General features: G+C 37.7%; 1 protein-coding gene across 9 annotated transcripts in view; it reads right to left on the bottom strand.

Moving 5' to 3' along the window:
- Positions 1-19,062, bottom strand: part of LOC124254031 (EF-hand calcium-binding domain-containing protein 4B-like) — a 100,279-nt gene that overhangs the window by 38,802 nt on the left and 42,415 nt on the right. For 4 of the 9 annotated variants that reach the window (XM_046687896.1, XM_046687901.1, XM_046687902.1 and 1 more), the window contains exons 1-5: positions 17,554-17,714; positions 9,083-9,536; positions 8,472-8,709; positions 5,975-6,082; positions 3,142-3,304 (exon numbers count right to left, since the gene is read on the bottom strand). In XM_046687896.1, the coding sequence (XP_046543852.1) occupies positions 3,142-3,304; positions 5,975-6,082; positions 8,472-8,697 (497 nt within the window). In that variant the 5' untranslated portion in view covers positions 8,698-8,709; positions 9,083-9,536; positions 17,554-17,714. Of the gene's footprint in view, positions 1-3,141; positions 3,305-5,974; positions 6,083-8,471; positions 8,710-9,082; positions 9,537-10,640; positions 10,751-13,107; positions 13,130-17,553; positions 17,715-19,062 lie in introns of those variants that run through there. The other 5 variants (XM_046687899.1, XM_046687897.1, XM_046687900.1 and 2 more) reach the window with 4 other exon arrangements.

Here is a 19,062-nt window from a genome sequence, read left to right as displayed (position 1 = left end):
GCGCTTTATTAACCACTAGGCTACCCCACGCGCCCCAAGATTACAATAGAGATAAAGAGTTACTATTGTAAAAGGCCAACTGACAAAGATTATTCAGGGTCCCAGGTGAACAGACAACAAGCATGAAATACATGTACTCATATCCCCTCTAGTGAAATGTTCATGTCCAAAGTGCCTTGGACTTGTTCTCAAAGACACAGAAAGACAAAGACCACACTACCACCCAACAGGTTTGTTTGTTTGTTTGCCGCACTCAGTAATATTCCAGCTATATGGCGACAGTCTGTAGATAATCAAATCTGGACCAGACAATCCAGTGGTCAACAGCATAAGCATCAATCTACGCAATTGGGATACAATGACGTGTGTCAACCAAGTCAGCGAGCCTGATCACCAAGCATGGGTTGCTGAAGACCAGAGTGCTGTTGTACAAAACAACCTTAGCGCTAAGACTACCTTAAGTCTATGTTAAGGTATGGGAGTTACAGTCACCTTAGCACGAAGATTGCTTTGTACAACAGCACTAAGTTCAACTCGGATCTTCATAATCAGGGTCCCACCTGACAGGTACTCTTGCCATTTTGTACCCTTGTAGATGGGATGGATTTCTGTTCGGAATCTGTTTCAACAGAAAATTGAGACTGGCTTGAGATTATTTTCTCGCTTTGATGTTCTGTATTTACTAGTAAGAGGCGACTAATGGGATCGGGTGGTCAGGCTCGCTGACCTGGTTGACACATGTCATCGGTTCCCAATTGCGCAGATCGATGCTCTTGCTGTTGATCACTGGATTGTCTGGTCCAGACTTGATCATTTACAGACCGCCGCCATATAGCTGGAATATTGCTGAGTGCGGTATAAAACTAAACTCACTCACTCACTCACTCACTCACTGTATTTACTATTTAAGATGACTACTTGGAGTTACCAGTAAATGCACTGCGGTTAAGCATTTGTTTCAATGGAATGGAAAACAAATATAAAAGACAAAACATTCCAAATAAGACAAAGTAATTGATCACTTGTACTATAGGTGAGAAACATACCAATCATTGGTTCATCAATTGGAATTCATTGTCAAGGGACAAAATTCTACATAGCAGCAGATATATTCATGGCTATATTGATACATTGTTTGAGCAGAAAATATTGAATGTTATTTAGTTATTCTTCAGAAAGAAACCCATCCTCCTTTGACTCTGGTCGAATAAGTTGAACAGAAAAAAATATAATATTCAAACTTCCTCAGTGACACAGCATACCTAAACATAAATGGTAAAGTTTGACCAAGCATGAATAGGTGAGTGTACCATTGACATTCTAGGAGATGGTGAGAAAATAACAAAAACATATAACTTGGATGATGTGTCAAGCAATAACAAGTTGTTATCCATACAGTTATAACATAAAGTTACATGTTTCTTATGGTCTTTGGGGGCGGTGGGGTAGCCTAATGGTTAAAGCGTTGGCCCGTCACGCCGAAGACCCGGGTTCGAATCCCCACATGGGCACAATGTGTGATGCCCATTTCTGGTGTCCCCCACTGTGATGTTGCTGGAATATTGCTAAAAGCGGCGTAATACCAAACTCAGTCAGTCAGTCTTAAGGTCTTTGAGTTGACGGACAGAGGGACACAACATTCAACAAGGAGAGTTCTATGGATATAAAACTTAAATTTTGAAATGAGCGATGTTTCGGTGTAGCTACTAACACCGTTATCAAGCAATAATATACTACCCATCAAAAGTTTAGACTCACTTAAAGCACCCACTATATGTTATGTATATATATATCGTTACAGATTCGAGGATGAATTTCTCCACTAACTTGGGGGAACCAACTGCAAACCTTATGCAGATGAGGATCATGCGTCAAATTGCTGAAAAGCATGTGAAAATATTGTGCATGTGAACAGCTGCGTTTTGGTGTAAAGTTTTGATAAGAATTCGCCGTTTTCCCTGCGTTTCATCATTTATTGAACTCATGACAATAATCTTTTCAACGCTACGAATTTGTTGTACAATACATCAGTTCATGTGTAAACAGTACCTTTAAACAGTATAGAATATTTTGCAAAATCTAGTTTAGAACAGTTGACAGAAGTAAGTGGCTAGTCATTTACACTAGTGAGTCTGAACTTTTGATGGGTAGTATATTATGAAGTTGTATATCCATAGAACTCTCCTCGTTGTTCATCACACCAACTAAAAATGCCACTCAAAGAAGTGACACAATATTCCTGGTTGTGCCTGTCCCACCTAGTGGGAACAGTACAAGGACAATGGCTAGGGTGATTGTAATGACCAGTCAGGCTCAGTGAATGCATGAGACGGCAGCCGGCTGTACACCTTCCCAGATGTTGCCAGATCATTGAAAATGAATGATAAAATTTGTCATTCTGTGATACTTTGAGGTATAGATATATTATAGGCAATTCAGATCCATTGCACAGCACTGAGAAAAACATTTTTAGGAAATTAACATGATTATGTTGTAAATAATCCTTGAACAGGTGGGTGTTTTCTGAAAACAGGTAAACATATTGGTGTAACAGAAATTATCATAATTATGTTGTAAATACACCTTGATCGGGTTGTTGTTACTGAGGTAAATTTATTGGTCTAACAGAATTATCATAATTATGTTGTAAATACACCTTGACCATGTCAGTGATTACTAAACTAAGGTAAACATATTGGTTTAACAGATATTATCATGATTATGTTGCAAATACACTTTGATCAGGGTGGTCTTTTATCCTAAAAACAGGTAAACATATTGGTTTACAGAAATTATCATGATTATTTGATAAACACACCTTGATCATGTAACTGACTCCGAGCCGACCAGTTCTTGTACCCATTAATGCCAAAAGCCAGGCAGGGACCAACAAGTACCATATTTTATCGTCTTTTGGTATGACGCGGCCGGGGAGCAAACCCGCAACTTTCCGCTCTCTTGGAGGACGCTCTAACCATGGAGGCGGGACATTAGTGTAAGCGATACATCCCAGCTGCCATACTGAATACCCACATGTGAAATGAACATCTTGATATAATAGACGCACCTTTCTTGTCATAACGCCTTGGCACTATGTCAAACATCCTAGAGGCACAGAAATCAAAAATAATCTCAACTTACTCATGGAAGAATCTTTTGGCGCCAACATTGGACATCATCTCCTGGAAGTGTTTCTCCACCTCCACAGAATTGGTGCCATCATCTTCGTCCTCGTAAACCCGCTCATCACCCTCCTCCTCCTCCATCGACGACGTCCCTGCTGGCTTCATCCCCAAGAAACTGCCTGGAACAGCACAGAGGCCACAAGAGTTACGCCTGACCCACAGGAACCTCACCAGGAAGTACAGGACCTGGATCGGTGACATCAGGAAATGAAACTATTTACAGCTGACATACTTAAACACAAAACCTGCGGGGAATCCAGGATAGATTGTTGGTCATGATATCAACCACTGGATTGTCTGGTCTGGCATTGAACGTTATTCAACGCTGACTTCATTATTGAATGCTATCTGGGTCAGTATTGACAGACTGAGGGCAGGATTAGAGAAACAAAACTGTCAATAATCAGTTGTACGGCAGCCTGCAATTATAAAGTCTAGTTCCAGCAAACTAGTGGTTGACATTGTGAGCTAAGATTCATTGTTATTGAGATCAGTCACACATTGTGACCACCTGACATTAAACAGAGAAGAAATTTTACCAAATGTACCAAACTTTCCTGATCTGGAATTCCAACACTCTCTCCCAGCTCAGCTCACATTGTGGAAAAACATAAATTGCTAGCCATTAACATACATAAAACGATGTGTTATTATACAGATTGAGGGGCTTCTCACATCAGATGCCAGCCCAGAATGAGCATGATAATAATCTCAGGAACATGGCAGTTGGAGCTGATGTGTTTTGTCACATTGGGAGACATTTGTGGCTGTCGATCTGTCTCAATAGATCAGCTTGACACACAGAACATATTCTTCATGTCTTTGATGCAGGAAATAGAAACAACATGGTTTGTACATAAAAAAATCATCATCACTTCTCATGCCATCCTATAGAGTGAGTGAGTTGATATGTAACATCACATCGGCAATACATCCTCCACAGATCAGTGAATAATCACAACCAGAAATAATATTCATATGAAGTTTTACAATTCATGACAAAAATAAAATGTTGAAAAACTAATACAACTAAAATGTCAATTCTGATCAATTTTCAAACATGGAGTTTTACATAAAGAGTTCATTGTGTATGTTTGCGGGTAACATGACAGAAAATCAATATTGTGTAATTTGGTTTGAAAATTAATGAAACATATCGTGCATGATATTGAATCATGGTTTCTGTAGCTAATGCAAACATGAACTGCAGAATGAAAATATATTTCAATAAGTGGACTGGTTTTTAATTTATTCATAAAACTTACACGTTTCACATAGTGGCTGTATGAGGTTATTTGTCACAAACAGACAGTGCTGAGTGGCATGTACCTTTTATGAACAGAATAAGTTCCTTGGGACCAATTCTAATCCTTATCCCCATGAAGGAAGCACCGGCGTGATGCTATCTCTTTTACCAGTTACATAACACTACACACATATAATATATATACATGCATGCAGAGGCCCAGATAAGCTGCATATCCGGGTAAAATATGCATAAAAAATTTCCATTTACGCATTGAAAAATAATTGTTGCGTACCAATTACGCATTCAAAATGTTAGATACGCAAAAAGTTTAAAACAAATGCGTACGGCATATATTTATAAAAATCGCATGCGTTATGAAAATGACCTCGAATGCTATCAAGTTGTACTGTTAGTTTAGGACAAGTGTTGTATTGTCAGTATAGGATGAGTGATTTCCATTACATATAAGTTGGTTTTGATTAGGTATGACATAAGGCAGAACATACCTGCTTAGTAAACTTACTCAATGACATAATACTTAGGTGAGTAAAATGACTGAAATACGCACATATATGAAAGCAGTGGGTAACGGAAAATGAAATACCCACTCAACATTCATAATACCCACTCCAAAAATATACAGTGGGTACAGTACCCACATGAGCTAAATCTTATCTGGAGCTCTGCATGCATGTGTGTGTGTATGTATGTATGTGTGTGTGTTTTTGTATGTATGAATGTATCATAAACATAATCAAAATGAATTCAACATTGAAAAACTGAAACAAAACTAAAGGCACAAAAAGCAAATTTGCAATATTTGTGATTTCAAAAGCAAAAGTATGTAACTTATAATCATTACCTGATCCACAATACGATGAAATGTTTCCTATCTAAATACTAAGCGCAAGGCGATAAGCGGTGAGCAAACTTCAGCAACAAGACAGCAGTTGTCAAGATAGCTTCACGAGCATAGGCATTGATAAGCTTTAACAAAGAATACCTGTGCTGTTCTCTCTGGCTATAAAGCAGTTAACATTCACAATTATAGCTTTAGCTTAAACAAACTTTGCCTTGATAATGAGTACAAATTTAGCTTACACAAGATATGCTTTGATAAATAGTACAGTCTCAAATTTAGCTAACACAAGATATGCTTTGATAATTAGTACAGTCTCAAATTTATCTAACACAAGGTGTGCTTTGATAATTAGTACAGTCTCAAAGTTAGTTAACACAAGATATGCTTTGATAATCAGTACAGTCTCAAATTTATCTAACACAAGGTGTGCTTTGATAATTAGTACAGACTCAAAGTTTGCTAACACAAGATATGCTTTGATAATTAGTAGAGTCTCAAATTTTGCTAACACAAGATATGCTTTGATAATACACAATTACAGGGTTCACTAATACAGCAGTTGGAAAAACAGCATACACGAAGGCAAACTACACGAATACAGTGCTCAGACATACAGCAGACACGAATACAGCATTCATGTATTAGAGTAAGTCAGCTGCATCTACTGGTTATACATACGATGCAGGGCCTGTAATTTTTTACGCCGAAAACTGTGAGTTTTCCTTTCGGACGGATTTGATGGTTCACGCTTGACAGACACTTTATCCATTTTCATCCTAATTCTTTCTGTCAATCACAGACACATAATATGGATGATTCAAGAGACAGCCGGACAGGTGAGTCCAGCAAGCAGACAAGTTCCTACTGCAGATACTGTACTAAAACTGACGTCTGCTGCTGGAAAATTGCTGAAATATCCAAAGTGTCATCAAACTTCACTTGGACGAGGCTATGAAGTGAGTGAGTTTAGTTTTACGCCATACTCAGAAATATTCCAACTATATCGCAACGGGGTTATTAAGTAAGAAAAGACAGTCCTCATTTTGCATTTTTCAAGTAAAATCCCAGCTTTTTTGTTTGGTACAATGCTTATAAGTGAGTGAGTGAGTTTAGTTTTATGCCACACTCAGCAATATTCCAGCTATATGGCAGCGGTCTGTAAATAATCGAGTCTGGACCAGATAATCCAGGGATCAACAGCATTAACATTGATCTACGCAATTGGGATATGATGACATGTGTCAACCAAGTCAGCGAGCCTGACCACCCAATCCTGTTAGTCGCCTCTTACGACAAGCTTGGGTTACTGTAGATTTATTCTAACCTGGACCTTCACAGATCTACAATGTTTTAAACTTTAAACGAAGTGACTTGAGAAAGTGTAAAAAGTAACCTATGTGTAATCGGGTTCAAATTTCCTTGAAATCAGATCTTTTACTTGGATACAAGGTCAAGGTTTGAAGACAACTCAATAAAAGAGTCATGTTGCAATGAAAACTTGACAACTCAATCAAACTAAAAGAAGTATGGTTTCTTGATCCAATTACATTAGAACTTTTGAAAACAATTTGGCTTCATCCAATCACTGACTTGATCCTGAAATTTTGATTTTAGCCATAGGAAAATGACATAGTCAGCACAAATGAATACTAAATACTTTATCCTTCCAGGTGAGAAAGCTATGATGCTCAGAATCAGCATGATGGACAAAATATCCAAAACATTTTTGCAATCAGGTATTCTAAACTATAACAGATATATTTTCCCAGATGCCATACTGCAACATAATCACTGATTGGCTGATTAGAAAGTTCACCTGATGTAACCTGACAAGTATTGTATCATTGCAATAGATCTGATTGTAATATCAATTTCGTATTGACATTAACATTGAAGAGAATCACGGACTTCATGTGTGTGTCTGTCTGTGTGTGTGTGTGTGAGAGAGTGTGAGAAAGAGAGAGAGATATACAGTGAGACAGACAGAAGGAAAGAAAAGGAGAGGGGAGGAATGGAAAGATAGAGAGAGAATGAAAGGTAGAGAGAGGGAGAGAAGAGGGAAAGAATGGGGAGAAGGAAGGAGAGAGAGAGAGATTTGGATTTTATGCTGCTTTTGCAATATTTCAGCAATATGACAACACAGAAACTACAACAATTAGCATGTCACATTGTACTAGTGTAGCTCACCAAACCCAGGTAATCACCGTGACAAGTCAACGGTTTAACCACTGGGCTTCCTGCCCTTCATCAATTACAGAAATGGGATTCAGCTGTGATAAAACCCACACTTAGCAACAGAAACAATTCTAAAAAAACAAAAACACAAGTGAAGCAGCAAATAAAATATAACTCCACAATATGGATGAAGCTTATTTGTTATGAATATGTAAAACATTTCTGTAAACAAGGTCAACCTGGAAACGTATTTCTCATTTCAGATCAGATATAATCTTCTGGTAAATTAATGTTACCGAATCAGGCAAAATGGGATTCAAACTCACATTCATCATGTTCATAGCATCCTAGCATGCCTAAGGGAAGTAACTGTGCACAACAATATATACAATTACATTAATGATCCCAAAAGAAAAACCACAAGGCTCTGTAGCTCACTTGAACTACAAATAATTGAGAGAGTTTAGGTTTACGCCGCTCTGCATCAATATTCCAGCCATATGGCGGCGGGCGGTCTGTAAATAATTGAGTCTGGACCAGACAATCTAGTGATCAGCATGAGCATCGATTTAGGTAATTGGGATACGATGACATGTGTCAACCAAGTCAGCGAGCCTGACTCCCGATCCCGCTAGTCACCTCTTAGGACGATTATGGGTTACTGAGGATCAGTTCTAACCCAGATCTTCATGGGTCTCTGAACTATAAAGAAATACTGCTGACCATATATAAAGTCAGACTGATTTCAGCGACCATTATTTCAGCGATCCTTAAAACATAATTTCAGTTATATCATAGCATAGAGACTAAATGTGGAAAGCTGGCCCAAAAGTGATACAACATTGTGGTGTATCCACTTTGGTGACACTACTGATGGTGCTGACAGAATCATAATGAGACTAAACTTAAACCCATGATCATATTATCCTGGCACATCCAAGGGACATTATTCTGCATATGATACAAAAGTACTGGAATTTCACAAAATGAATTTACTTACCAAATCCATCAATAAATTCCTGAAGAGTAAGAAATCCATTTCCGTCGACATCTAATGAATCAAAGACCTCCTCCAACATTTCAGGAGACAAGGGGAGCTCACTCCGCAGGCGTTGCATATCCCGTTTAGAAATAACACCATTTTCCTCTTTATCACAAACTTTGAACAGTTCCGTGGCCTTCTGCACCATAATCTCATGAATCTCATCTTGATCCGGTTCCGTCATTTCGTCACTTATCTGTTGTTCCATGTTGAAAATAAACGAACGATGTTTGATACTTTTCGACAAAAACTGGTTTGCCGTTATGAATTTGAAGTATTTCGATAATTCTCAGTTAGCAGAAATTGATAGGACACTCTTCTTATATCATACAAAATGTATTCCTTGAAAAACCAAATTTGGAGATTTTTACCCATATAAACAAAAGTAAGAACCTATATCCTAAATATCTACTAGAGAATCACGCAGGACAGTTTCAAAGAGCATGCATTATTCACCTCTTACCTTTAATATTATCCAAAATTTAGTGAAAATCATAAAATCTACACAGCTGGAATTATGACATCTACATAAACAAACTGTTTACTCTTTAAATAAACAAACTGTTTACCCTTTAGTTTGCCAATAGTTCCAAATCTACTGAAAGCTGTCAAGCTAGGTGGTATAGTTGAACGGTTTGCAGCTATCAAAACTCTTCCTTGGGGTGATAATGATGGATAGCTCGGAGCAGCACTGCGCTAGATGTGCATGCATTACATTCCTATAAAGCACCAATCGCCATTCATTATTATATCCAACACCTGTTGTCACTGAACACCCCTCTGCTAATAATGGAAGTGTCCACTTAATATCACAATCAATAAAGTACGGAACTTTTAACACATAAACGTTGCATCACAATACAGGAATAATATCACTGGTAAATGTTGCAATAAAATAAAATGGACTTTTTGGCAAGAACAGGAAGACTAGTCCATTTGGAATGAAAGGGGTGTTGGGTAGACACGTATTGCACTGTTGATGAAGGGTGAATGACATTCAGGGCTCGGTCACTGATTGGTCATCTGAAAAGAAAATGAAGAAATTTATACTTAAATGTTGATTTATGGCACAACAGTTGAGTCATTTGATAGTTTTGATTTACAAGTCCTCTGCTGTGAGATAAATTACATGTAACTGCCATTGTTTGACACAGTAGTCGATAGCTGTAATATTTACCACTCACATCAAATAGAATGAGTGATAGTTTGAGAGTGAACTAGTTTTTGTTAAGTGAGTAGTTGAGTCAGTCTTATTCGTTTGATTGTTACTTCGTTTCTTATTGAATGCCGCACTAAATAATATGTCAGCTATATGATGGCACCCTGTAAATAATCGAATCTGGACCAGACAATCCAGTGACTGACATCATTAGCATTGTTCTGTGCAGTTGGGATATGATGACATGTGTCAACCAAGTTAGCGAGCCTGACCGAATAATCCCAAGTGAGTGAGTGAGTGAGTGAGAAGGTGGGTGAGTGAGGTGAGTGAGTGAGTGAGAAGGTGGGTGAGTGAGTGAGTGAGTGAGTGAGTGAGTGAGTGAGTGGTGAGTGAGTGAGTGAGTGAGTGAGTGAGTGAGTGAGTGAGTGAGTGAGTGAGTGAGTGAGTGAGTAGTGAGTGAGTGAGTCATGGATGACTGGTGGGAGTTGTGAAGGCTCTCCTACCACATCAACCTGACATGCACAGACAAAGACACAGACTTCAAGAGAACCAGTCCTTGCTACATCCCTCAATGCAGGGTCACACCAAAAAGAATCTTTCAACATCTTAAGATATGATTATTGCCCAGGGTTCATTGACCTTCTACTGTGCAAGCAGACGCTCAATCATAACATGAGAGAGGCAATCAGGGAACACTAAATCACTCATTTTTATCTTGGCTTACATGACAAAGCATCAAGATGTGTGAGCTTAAATATATAACCAAACGAATACCATCTTTCAACATCTTCTCGTATGAAGTTGTACAAGGTTCAAATCCTTGATCTACCATTGAACAAGCAGACAGTCCATCCTAATACCAATATCAGGGAACACTAAATCACTACTTTTGAACACTCGGGTTACATGACAAAAGCATAAAGATATGGGACATTCCATCTGAAGCCTGAATACAACATCGTACCTACCACAAACACCAGTAAACTTTCTCAAAATCTGGTTCCACATCACAGAACGTGAGCCAAGACAGCAGACGGCATTTCTCAACAGTGATCAGAAACAAGGTGTGATGTATTTATGTTCCACCACCAGCCCACACAATCACCAACAATATCGTACAAACACCGGGATCAATACATTGCTGCATACAACCTAGACAACATCTGGCCGTCTGCTACTAAAGGACTATCACTTTTCACTTAACAAATATATATTTCACATGAATATTCAGCTTTTACAGGATATTCATTTCTCCTGGACATCTTTAAACTCACAATGCAGGTTATGTTTTCAGACTACAAGATTTTGAGATCCATAAAGTGCTATGTTTCCAGGGGATGTGTGACAGAGCTGTTTATTCTTAGCGGCACTTCAGGGTTGGGTTTTCCCAAACTCACCAATTACAACGGCTTTGTTGGATATATTTGTTTCAGGGTCTGTATGCCAGACTTCTAAGAATACCCGTGATCCATCCTCTATCCCCCTGTTTATTCAATCTTCCAAGATTATCTTCATCTTTAAATATTATCCCAGCTCACAGTATATTTTCCCAATTATCATGACATGCAATCTTTTCACACTTTCCAATATTATCTTCATATTCCTTTATTATCCCATATTCCAATTAATACTCCATACCAAAATATTATCCTCCATCCTCAAATATTATCTTCTAAACTCAAATTTAACCCTGTCATCAAATATTATCCTCCATCCTCAAATATTATCGTCTAAACTCAAATTTAACCCTGTCATCAAATATTATCCTCCATCCTCAAATATTATCTTATAAACTCAAATTTAACCCTCTGTCATCAAATATTATCCTCCATCCTCAAGTATTATCTTCTAAACTCAAATTTAACCCTCTGTCATCAAATATTATCCTCCATCCTCAAGTATTATCTTCTAAACTCAAATTTAACCCTCTGTCATCAAATATTATCCTCCATCCTCAAATATTATCTTCTAAACTCAAATTTAACTTTCTGTCATCAAATATTATCCTCCATCCTCCAATATTATCATCTAAACTCAAATTTAACCCTCTCTCATCAAATATTATCCTCCATCCTCAAATATTATCTTCTAAACTCAAATTTAACTTTCTGTCATCAAATATTATCCTCCTTCCTCCAATATTATCGTCTAAACTCAAATTTAACCGTCATTAAATATTATCCTCCATCCTCAAATATTATCGTCTAAACTCAAATTTAACCCTCTGTCATCAAATATTATCCTCCATCCTCAAATATTATCGTCTAAACTCAAATTTAACCCTCTGTCATCGAATATTATCCTCCATCCTCAAATATTATCTTCTAAACTCAAATTTAACTTTCTGTCATCAAATATTATCCTTCATCCTCCAATATTATCATCTAAACTCAAATTTAACCCTCTCTCATCAAATATTATCCTCCATCCTCAAATATTATCTTCTAAACTCAAATTTAACTTTCTGTCATCAAATATTATCCTCCATCCTCCAATATTATCGTCTAAACTCAAATTTAACCGTCATTAAATATTATCCTCCATCCTCAAATATTATCGTCTAAACTCAAATTTAACCCTGTCATCAAATATTATCCTCCATCCTCAAATATTATCTTCTAAACTCAAATTTAACCCTCTGTCATCAAATATTATCCTCCATCCTCCAATATTATCGTCTAAACTCAAATTTAACCGTCATTAAATATTATCCTCCATCCTCAAATATTATCGTCTAAACTCAAATTTAACCCTGTCATCAAATATTATCCTCCATCCTCAAATATTATCTTCTAAACTCAAATTTAACCCTCTGTCATCAAATATTATCCTCCATCCTCAAATATTATCGTCTAAACTCAAATTTAACCCTCTCTCATCAAATATTATCCACCATCCTCAAATATTATCTTCTAAACTCAAATTTAACCCTCTGTCATCAAATATTATCCTCCATCCTCCAATATTATCGTCTAAACTCAAATTTAACCCTGTCATCAAATATTATCCTCCATCCTCAAATATTATCATCTAAACTCAAATTTAACCCTCTGTCATCAAATATTATCCTCCATCCTCAAATATCTTCTAAACTCAAATTTAACCCTCTCTCATCAAATATTATCCTCCATCCTCGAATATTATCTTCTAAACTCAAATTTAACCCCCTGTCATAAAATATTATCATCCATCCTCAAACATCATCTCCAAACTTGCCCATTATATAAATCCCATCACCACTCACACACTAAACAATGTCAGCAACATAGTAACTAGCTGCATGACACCAACACGACACAAACATGACTCCAATACATGACTCTAACACATGACACAAACACAACTCAACATGACACAACATAACACAAACATGACACAACACACGACACAACCAGGCCAGCAACCTAAACACCACCTGATAAGCAACAAACATACCTCTACTTCCTGGACACCTGTACCCATGTTATCATACATTCTTGAGACATCCTGCAGCTAAACCGACACAGGTAACCAAGTGTGACTCCCTACAGGCAAGACTGAAACCTATTCAGGAGCTGCTCGATTACCCTGCCTCAGGGGCAAAATGACAACTCTTACTGAAGTAACAAGACTTATGACCTAGTGAATAACAATGACTTAACAACCCTATGTTGGTAGACATCCTGAAGCACAATGAATACCTACTGAGATATATGATATATCCCATGCATTCAACAGTATCTGAGCTTATGTACTTGAAATGTTTCAGCCATATATCATGTGACATCCCAGAATAACAATGGTGCAATCAAGGGCATCCAGAATGTATGTTTTCGTAAATTTCAATCTTATCAGATTTCTCATCCAATTCTGCAATGAAACTGCTCCACTGTGCTTGTTGGCATCAACAGTAAGTGTGAGTGCATGAGTTAAAATTTATCGCCACATCAGCAATATTTCAGCAGTGTGAGTGAGTGTACTTTAACACCACTTTGAACAATATTTCAGCTGAATTATGGCTCGCCACTGAAGACTAAGAAACAAACTTACATGGATGGGTGCTGACAGACCTAGGATCATGATAAGAGAGACTTGGGAACTGAATCCATGATCACAATATCCTGGCAAGGTTAAGGGAGGCAACTCATCACACAAAAACAACAAAGACTTCAGAATGGGGCAAAGATATAGCATATTATTTCATAGTTAAACATATATTCCATGATTACAATGTCCTGGTAAGGTAAGGGAGGCACCTAATAATAAACAAGTAACAGAAATGTCAGCTAGGTTGAAGATAAAATCATATCATGTCATAGTCATATGTTTATTCTGTTCAAAAAGAGGCACAATTGGTCCCTAGCAACCAAGGATTGTTGTTGGAGGAAACAGGACTGGGTAAGTATTCTCCACTTGAAGACAAACATGACAACCTGGGGCCTGTTCTTCTTTGTTTCAGAATCTACACACGAAGATCTATTCTGCCCTGGTATCAACCCGTGAAGATCCAGGTTAGAATTGGTCCTCAGTAACCCATGCTTGTCGTAAGAGGTGGGTAATGGGATAGGGCGATCAGACTTGCTGATTACATGTCACCATATCCCATTTGCTTAGATCGATGCTCATGCTGTTGATCGCTGGATTGTCTGGTCCAGACTTGATTATTTACAGACCACCAACATGTAGTTGGAATATTGCTTAGTGAGGTGTAAAACTATACTCACTCAGTCTGCATGGTATCCTAAAGTAGGACAAGAATGGAGTATTTAGGTTCTCTCCTCCTCTGAAATCGGGGCGGCGGGGTAGTCTAGTGGTTAAAGTGTTGGCTCATCACGCCAAACACCCGGGTTCGATTCCCCACATGGGCACAATGTGTGAAGCCCATTTCTGGTGTCCCCGCCGTGATATTGCTGGAATATTGCTAAAAGCGGCGTAAAACTAAACTCAATCAGTCAGTCCTCTGAAATTCCCAGGGTGGTGGGGTAGTCTAGTGGTTAAAGTGTTCACTCGTCATGCAGAAGACGCAGGTTCGATTCCCTACATGGGTACAATGTGTGAAGCCCATTTCTTGTGTCCCCCACCGTGATATTGCAGGAATATTGCTAAAAGTGGAGTAAAACAATACTCACTCACTCTAAAATCCCCAGACACAAATAGGTGTTGGGAACTCGGGGCCTTGTCTGCATCAGACTACCTACAGGGAGACAGACACGGCGCACAAGAGGTCTGGTCTGCCCCAGACCCCAGGAGACATGTATTTGCCTTCTCAGATAAAATTCCCTCCATTACGGTGTAATATAAGAGGTGTGAATGTAGATATGTATAGTAGAATATGTGAAGTGGGGGTAAATGAAAATGGTATACATTGTTTGTTTGAGTGTAATGCTTACAATGTAATTAGAGATAGATATAGTCCTGTAAATGATTTGTTAAATTTAGCTGCTAACAATCACAATATATTAACTTGTAATTGTAGATATACCCTTGTAAATTGTTCTAATTACATCAAAGAATCTCTTGCTTAAAGAAAAAATGTTTCATAATAAGCCATTTAATTGAACTACTTTGTAAAGTTTTTCCTATTCTTCGAAAATGTACTCTTGTTGTATGTATTGTACATGGGCCGATGACCTACAAACCGAAATAAAAGAATTGAATTGAAGACTTATCTGCACTATACTCCCCTAAGGAGGCACAACAACCTGTTCCACACTGGAATCCCACAGATAATCAAGCATTGTAGTAGGACAAGTTCCACTCAAGAATACCATACAAGATAATGCTTATTCAGACACCTTAACAATACACTGGCTTCTGTCTGCCACTGCCGGTGATCTTAATCCCCCTAACACCTCACAGACATAATAATGGTAACTGACCCTGGTCTTGGATTAGAAACTGGTTTGCCAAATGGGTTTTTCACTAAGCTATGTGTTCCACGTGATTACCTGCAGTGCTGTAATAACATCCAATCTCAATAGAAGTCTCACAGTTTTGTTCATGGAAGCTCTTGAGTTGTCACTGTAAACTAACAATGAAGACACCTTCCTACTGAAGAATTGAAGGAACACTAAAGAAGAAGGAAGCACACCTTCCTAAATTTCTAATGAAGACACCTTCTTAATGAAGACACCTTCCTTATAACGATACCTTTCTAATGAAAGAAGCTAATGAAGACACCTTTCTAATGAAGACACCTTCCTAATGAAAACAACTTCCTAATGAAGACACCGTCCTAATGAAGACACCTTCCTAATGATCAGTTACCACATAACAATGTCTTGAAAACTGTCATATCTACCAGCAGAAATTACTTTGCAACATATTTCTATATCAAAATAAAATATATTATGAATCTGAAATTGTTCCCAGTATTCAAATATTATGATAATGTCACGCTAATTAAAAACTGATACAACCTGAGATCATTATACCCTTTAAATTCATTACCGCGATGCCCTGGATCCCTATTTTTGGTGGCCAAAGTAAAGCACAGTACTTTAAAACATACTAAATTGAAACCGAATGTCAAATACAAAGCCTATCTATTCAATTACAGTTTACAGTCTGTAATACTATCTCACTGGCTTCCTGTACATACCATATATTTTGCTTGTATCATATTCTGTCATTCACCTGATGAAGGGGCAAGAAGTAGCCCAGAAATGTTGTGTTGTAAATATTAAAGAAGTTGTAAATCCATACCATACGCTGTTGTACAGTTTATCTTGTCATCAATACATACTAAATTGAAACCGAATGTCAAATACAAAGCCTATCTATTCAATGACAGTTTATCTTGTCATCAAAGACCACATCAGTCATGCATACATTACACTCCTATAATGAGATCCATCATGCATTCACTGGGATGAAATCCCTGGGCATATACCGAGCTGTTTTACATAACAGAACATGACTCAATACCTCCTGTTTTCAAATCATTGTACTGGAGTCGTTTAACAGTTTACAACAATAGATGCAGATACAGCATTTTGAGGAGAATGAGTGAGTGAGTGAGTTTAGTTTTACGCCGCACTCAGCAACATTCCAGCTATATGGTTGTGGTCTGTAAATAATCAAGTCTGGACCAAACAATCCAGTGATCAACAGCATGAGCATCATTTTGTAAACTTGGGATACAATGACATGAGTCAACCAAGTCAGCGAGCCTGACCACCCGATCCCGTCAGTCGTTTTGAGGAGAGAAGGGGATAATGCATGTGTGTGTGCATGCATACGCACACACAATTTCTACAATTGTTCTAGTATAGATTCAATAAAGTAACTATGCTGAAATAAATATATGTAATAAATATATTTATAGATGTACTTACTATTTCATCAGGCGAAGAATACATATGTTGGAATACATTCCAAAATATGCTCCTCATCATAGAAAAGTTGACATCCATACCCCCATCCCTTTAAACTATACCGAAACTATTAGTCTGTAGCTATAGTTTGCCTCAAAGACTCTCGATAATAAGTTAAAGAAAGTGACTCCAACTCAAGTCTAGAATGATTAGGTTCAGATTGCCTCAGCACCATTGCCTGTCTTGAACTTCAGAAGTGATCTGGACACATTTTGGATAGAATATATCAACTTTTGTTGAAATATATTTATAAATAAGATAACTTTATGTCTTATATTAATTGTCTATCATGGCAGGAGTAGTTGCACATTTTACACACCTTGTCTGATCTTCTCCATTCAGTCACTAAGTTTTGGTTTAATAAACATCAAATATTTATTTGTTGCTGGTACATAGTCCAATTCTGGAATCCCTAATCATTACAGAAGCCATAAACGACTTCCATAAATACAGAGCCTTGTAAACTCAATCCAAAATATTGTCAAGACTTGACAAATTCATAAAGCAGAAGAAACAACAATTTTACCTTAACATAAGAAATGCCACCCCTCCTGCCATAACCTGAGTGTGTCCAGTACTAAAGTCTGCATATGTCTAGGCCTTGTGGCACAACAGATGATTGCTGGGGGCACCTTACTGAAAGGGTGTTGTGGCTGAAAGCCTGGCTGTGTGGATCAGTGCAGGGCTTAGTCACAAGAAGAATACCACCCTCCTCAGGGCCTGTCTGGGCAAGCTAACCATCCATGAAACCTTAGAAACATTTTTGTATATCCTTCAATCCTACTGTGTTGTGATCCAGAAAGAGGCCATTGTTGAGATGTAAATATATACTATCATGGAGAAACTACGTGAGTGAGTGTATTCCATCATCCATGCAGAAAAATGTGTCTCTTAAATTTTATGTCTGTAGAATTAGTGCATGTATATGGTGAAGGTGTGATGATAAACAGATGTTATATGTATTCAAAAAATGTACTTGTCTTTCCAAGGTGATATACCCTATGATTGTCTCCTTACAGGGATTCTTGGGCAGACTAAGTTGCTATAGTACTATCATGGAATAATAATTCATACGAAAATTCATTATTAATTATAACCACTACAAGCGATATATTAGGATTCAGATATTAGTAAAATATAAAATATAGAATATTAGTTTCATCATGTATCTGTAATAGCTTAGAGAAAGACTCCAGTCAAAAGTAGTAAAACTCATCTCACAGACATACTATTGAAAAAGGTATAAGTTACAATATCACAGATGTTCAAGATAAATCTTAGCCTAAGGTTTCAAGGACTCAAACCTTTCAGTAAGACAAAGTAATGTCTAGACGATTTAATGAACTGCTTTGATAAAGTAAACATGTCATCATCTCCATTAAAATATATTGTGCAAACACTTTAAATTAGGGTCATTAAGCCATCTATTGTAACACCATAACCACCCAAGCAACATGTCAGCACAATTAGTGCCAGTTAAATTAGGAAGCTTCCAGGACATGCGTCAACACAATTAGTGCCAGTTGAAATAGGATTAGTAGGATTAAGTACTCTCCCTGTCTGGTCATTTCATTTGTAGGACACACCCCATACCGCATATTCTGTATTTCATTGGTTAGTATAGGGAACACCCATTTTGTATCATTCAAGGAATCTTTTTATTGTTTCAATTTTAGATAAATAGTCACCAACTCCATTTGTTCATCAGTAGGGTTTAGACTCCCAACACAGGTCAGCTCTAACCCTCAGCCCAGAGGGTTGTACCGACTCTCTGTGGCCACCCCATGTTATTTTTGTTCTTGTTAATAAAACTGTAATTAGCTTCTTGTGACTTCGGACTCTTTGCTGAGCTAATTCCCCCAAGCAGACCAGCACGTCAGTTAGATAAGGGGTTTCACCGGAACCATCACTTGGACCCAAGACCCTATCATAATAGTTGGCGGAGAATCAACGATTTTCGGAACCTCGGAGCCCAGGAACTAACTACAACCAGTGACAAGAACATATGGAATAACAAGCGACTGCATCTACCTCT

The sequence above is a fragment of the Haliotis rubra genome, unplaced genomic scaffold (assembly GCF_003918875.1).
Source record: "Haliotis rubra isolate DU_JTF1 unplaced genomic scaffold, ASM391887v1 Scf560, whole genome shotgun sequence".
Taxonomy (NCBI): Eukaryota; Metazoa; Mollusca; class Gastropoda; order Lepetellida; family Haliotidae; genus Haliotis; species Haliotis rubra.
Note: the sequence above shows the minus strand (reverse complement) of the source record. Positions and strands in the feature narration are given on the sequence as shown.